Source organism: Macadamia integrifolia, chromosome 3 (assembly GCF_013358625.1).
Source record: "Macadamia integrifolia cultivar HAES 741 chromosome 3, SCU_Mint_v3, whole genome shotgun sequence".
NCBI lineage: Eukaryota > Viridiplantae > Streptophyta > Magnoliopsida > Proteales > Proteaceae > Macadamia > Macadamia integrifolia.
The window spans coordinates 32,245,518-32,249,714 of NC_056559.1; the positions used below are offsets into that span (position 1 = coordinate 32,245,518).

The 4,197-nt window shown below is 35.8% G+C and overlaps 1 protein-coding gene across 1 annotated transcript in view; it reads left to right on the forward strand.

Moving 5' to 3' along the window:
• Positions 1–4,197, forward strand: part of LOC122073339 (secretory carrier-associated membrane protein 1-like) — a 35,541-nt gene that overhangs the window by 26,013 nt on the left and 5,331 nt on the right. The window contains exons 5-6 of the mRNA XM_042637913.1: positions 81–114; positions 229–351. Coding sequence (XP_042493847.1) covers positions 81–114; positions 229–351 — 157 coding nt within the window. The remainder of the gene's footprint in view (positions 1–80; positions 115–228; positions 352–4,197) is intronic.

The following is a 4,197-nucleotide window of genomic DNA, read 5'->3' on the forward strand; positions in this document are numbered from 1 at the left end:
GGGGGGGGTGGGGTGGGGTGGGGTGGGGTGGGGTGGGGTAAGTAACAACTTCTAATCAGCGCCTTCTTGATGCTTTATAGGAACTGAAAAGGAGGGAAGATGCTGTAGCACGTGGTAACTGACATTTTTATTCTCTGATCATTCTATTATGTTGGTGCCATTCGTTTTAGTTTGGAGCTAGGTTAAGCTGTATAATCTTACATGTGACTTCTCTATTCTGTTTGGCAGCTGGTATCGTCTTAGAGGAGAAAAATTGGCCTCCATTTTTCCCCATTATTCACCATGATATTGCAAATGAAATACCAATCCACCTGCAAAGGATACAGTATGTTGCATTCACGACATGGTTAGGTGTGTAAGTTTCTGTTGTATTTCATATTTTTTGTGTTATTAGAGTTTTTTCTTAAATGATGGAGAGATACGTTCATGCAATATTTTGTTTATATGATGTAGAGCAAGTTGTATTGTTTTACGAGCAAAACCAGCCAGATGTTTGAATTGAAAAATAGCTTTATAGCATCTTGTTTTGATACTGTCCAAATACCTATGGCTGTGTTTGGTTGCAAGGGAAATGGGAAGGGAAGTGAAGCGAATTTTTTTTTTTTTCCATTTTGAGTCGTTTGGTTGCAACAGTAGTGAAGTGAAATTAATTTACCATAGTTGTTTGGTTGGATGTCAAATAGATATAAAATTTTAAAAAACTAATAATCCAACCAACCTCCTCAAAAGAGATTGGGGGGGGGAGTACTTTTCAATCCAGAACCCACACCCAGCTCCTCAAAATTTATATTGGTTATGTGAATCAGGTAATTCAAGGTCTGTACCAAATCAAACCAAATGTCATAAGATACTATGTTCTATCACTAACCAAAATAAACCATTTCGTTCCATATATCAAATGAATGCAGCATAAATAAATATTTAAAATAATATAAAAGATGATCACAAAGAAAACAGTAATAGATCACAAGTGATAACGATTGAAAGGTCCATTCCAAAAGTCTTTTGGTCAAAACAAACCCAACAGGTCAGTAATGCTCCATCTGGCTTAAACCCAGAGTCTTTTGACCCAATTGAGTCGCGTGAGAGAGAGAGAGAGAGAGAGAGAGAGAGAGAGAGATCATTGAGAGTCATAAGCGGGGTGAGAGTCGCGAGAGTGGGAAAGAGATCGTGAGAGTGGGGTTTTTTTTTCCTTCCTATTTTGGTGGGTAAATAAAAAGGGAAATTTTAATGGTTAAGTGAATTTTTTTTCACATGTAAAATATATTTCCCTTGCAATCAGACATCTAAATTTATTTTTTCTCGGAAACAAATTCCACTTTACATAAAAAATTTGCATTCCCTTTGCAACCAAACAAAGCCTAAGTTTTTTGAGTATGCATTTTTATATGGTTCATAAGACATGGATGTGGAAATAGGACATCATTATGTCCTTATTGGAGAGTCGACGCACAAGCTCATTTCATTGAGCCAGGTGAAGGAGAGAGGATGATTTGGCTGCTAATATATATGGGAAAATGTTATTGTAACCAAAATTGGTGCAAAATAAGTTGTAACAATTTTTTCCCCTTTTATGATAAAACATTTTTTTTTTCCAGTGATACTAAATCCTGTCATTTCACGTAAGAAAATGACTACTCATAATGACATGTCATTTTCAATTAATTTGAAAACCATTTTTTACCTTTGTCCTAAATAAATTTTGGGAATAAGACTAGGTGAAATCAAAAGAAGGTTGCAACTTCTCAATTCACCACTTTGGCAACATTAAGTTGCACCCTATAGATATATTGGATACTAGGAGGAATAGTGGGATTAAGGATGAAGAGGCCAAAGGTTTTGGTTGGACAAGGCACTCAACTCGGGAAAGTTGATCACCTATGGTTTGAAGACTTAAATTTGTAAAATTTAGTTGTTCAATTTGTTTTCTATTTGGGTCATCTTGTTTAGCTACTGTAAATGGGGAAGCAATTAAATCTGTATTTTTGAAGGTATATATATATATATATATAGTGTGTATGTGTTTGTGTGTGTGTGTGTATGTGTATAAACTCAACTTAACTCAGTCTTGTCCCAACTAAATGGGTTCAGTTACATGGGTCTCTCCAATCAGCACTATTCAAAGGCATACTTGTTAAAAGTCCTAAGCTATGCATGTTTTTTCCTCTACACTTATTCTATACTCATTTTAGGCCTACCCCTGACTCTTTTAGCTCCTCTGATCTAAATCGAATTTCTACACTCCAGTGGAGCACTCAAGGCCTCCATTTCACACCACAAATGATTTTCTCGCAACTTTTTCATGTTTCGGAGCTGTTCCTAAATTAGCTCTCAGTTTTTCATTCCTTATGTTATCTTTTTTAGTTTTGCCACTCATCCATCTCTACATACTCATTTCAGTTACACTTAAGTTTGTTTATATGTTCTTTTTTCACTCCCCAACAATTAGCTACATACACCATTGTTGGCTGTATTAAAAAAATTGTGTACCCAATGCATGAGCCTCCCGCCCCTGCGGGGTCTAGGGAGGATCATAATGTCATCAGTCGCATAACACTCCACATGCACCTCCCAACTTCAACTACCCCATCGTAATTCTTTGTGCAACATCATCCTCAGTCTTATATATAATATAATATAATATATATTTCTCAACCATGTAACAAGAAGTGACAAAATTTTGGAAATCAATTGAGACTTTTAGAATCAATTATTGCATTTCAAAGCAAGCATCCATACACATGATGTATGCACCATTAAAGGTGTCACAATGACAGCTTGAAAGATCCCACTTCGATCATCCCATCTTCATCACCTTATGTAGTACCATAGTTGTCACGGCGTCATGGTGACCCAAGGCGGTGGAGGGGTGGCTAATCGATTTGGCAATGAATTGCCTACTATGATGTTGTCATGGCGATCAAATCACCCATGTGTTATTTTTTTATTTCTCCTATTTTCTAAAGTTATTTAGTATGTTACAATATATACCCTATGACAACAAATCAACGTTCAACAACACCAAGTCATAAAAAATCAATTTAGTCACACTCACATCAAATCATCAAAAATCAACATGACTTTTTGACATTTAGAGAAATGCTATTGTTCTAGAATCAGTTTGATTGGTCAAATGATTTTATTTTTACATGAGACTTTTTGTATTAGGTAAAACACAAAACTAGCTTTCCAACAAGTAAGATTACTTAAATCTGAGTTGTTATAACAAAGTTATGTCCTAGTAAAACTTATTTTAAAGTGTGCGAATCCTGTTAAATCGCATGAATGGAAACAATTTTATTGACAAAAAAAAAATATAATTTACTGGACTTTTGATTTTAGCAATGTTTTACCATGATCAGATTTATAAAATTTTCAGAATTAAGAAAAACCTAGCATTTGAAAGTTGAAAATCGCCCTACAACAGAATATCCAGTTTTTGTTCTTGGACCGGGGAGTTGACTTTTTTATCTTTCTAGAATTTGATTTATACTATTTTTATTGGATTCGAATAGGGGGTATTTGATTATTTGTGAATAATGTCTTAAGTAAAATATTTACTTAAATGATATTTGACATAAATAAGTGCCAAAACATAAGGCGACATACAGTGCAATAAGGCGACAGTCGCCTAGGCCCCAGGTAAACCATCTGGACGCCCAGGTGACGCCTCGAAAACTGTGTAGTACCATTAGGTGACATTACCAAAGTCCAAAGAGTGCAGACTGGCATGGAGCTTGGATATGGTTTTTTTAATCGGAGATCCATGTATCACAGATGGAATCTCCCCATGGCCCCTCGCATATGAAACCATCCGTCCGTCCTCAATTCCTGAGCATATAAGCCATTTTATACTGTCAAGTAACAAGCTATGTTATACTGTCGAGTAACATGCCTTGAGTTATCCCTATTTTACCATGACTGCAGTTTTATTGATATGCGAAAGCAAAAGCCTTGGGGTTTTTCCTGTAACTGGATAACCAGCACCCATACGTATTTGACACATTGGTGGTAAGTGGATGGCACAATGTGATGTGCAGCTAGGGATGACCAACAAGAGTGTTTTAACTTTTAAGGTGTATCAATATCTATGACGAGGAATTCTGTGATTTTTTTGATGTCTCTATTCAGTCTGTTATCTTTCATACATATATAAATTTTTTTTATTGGGTGTACTTGATATTCCTTCTTCCCCCC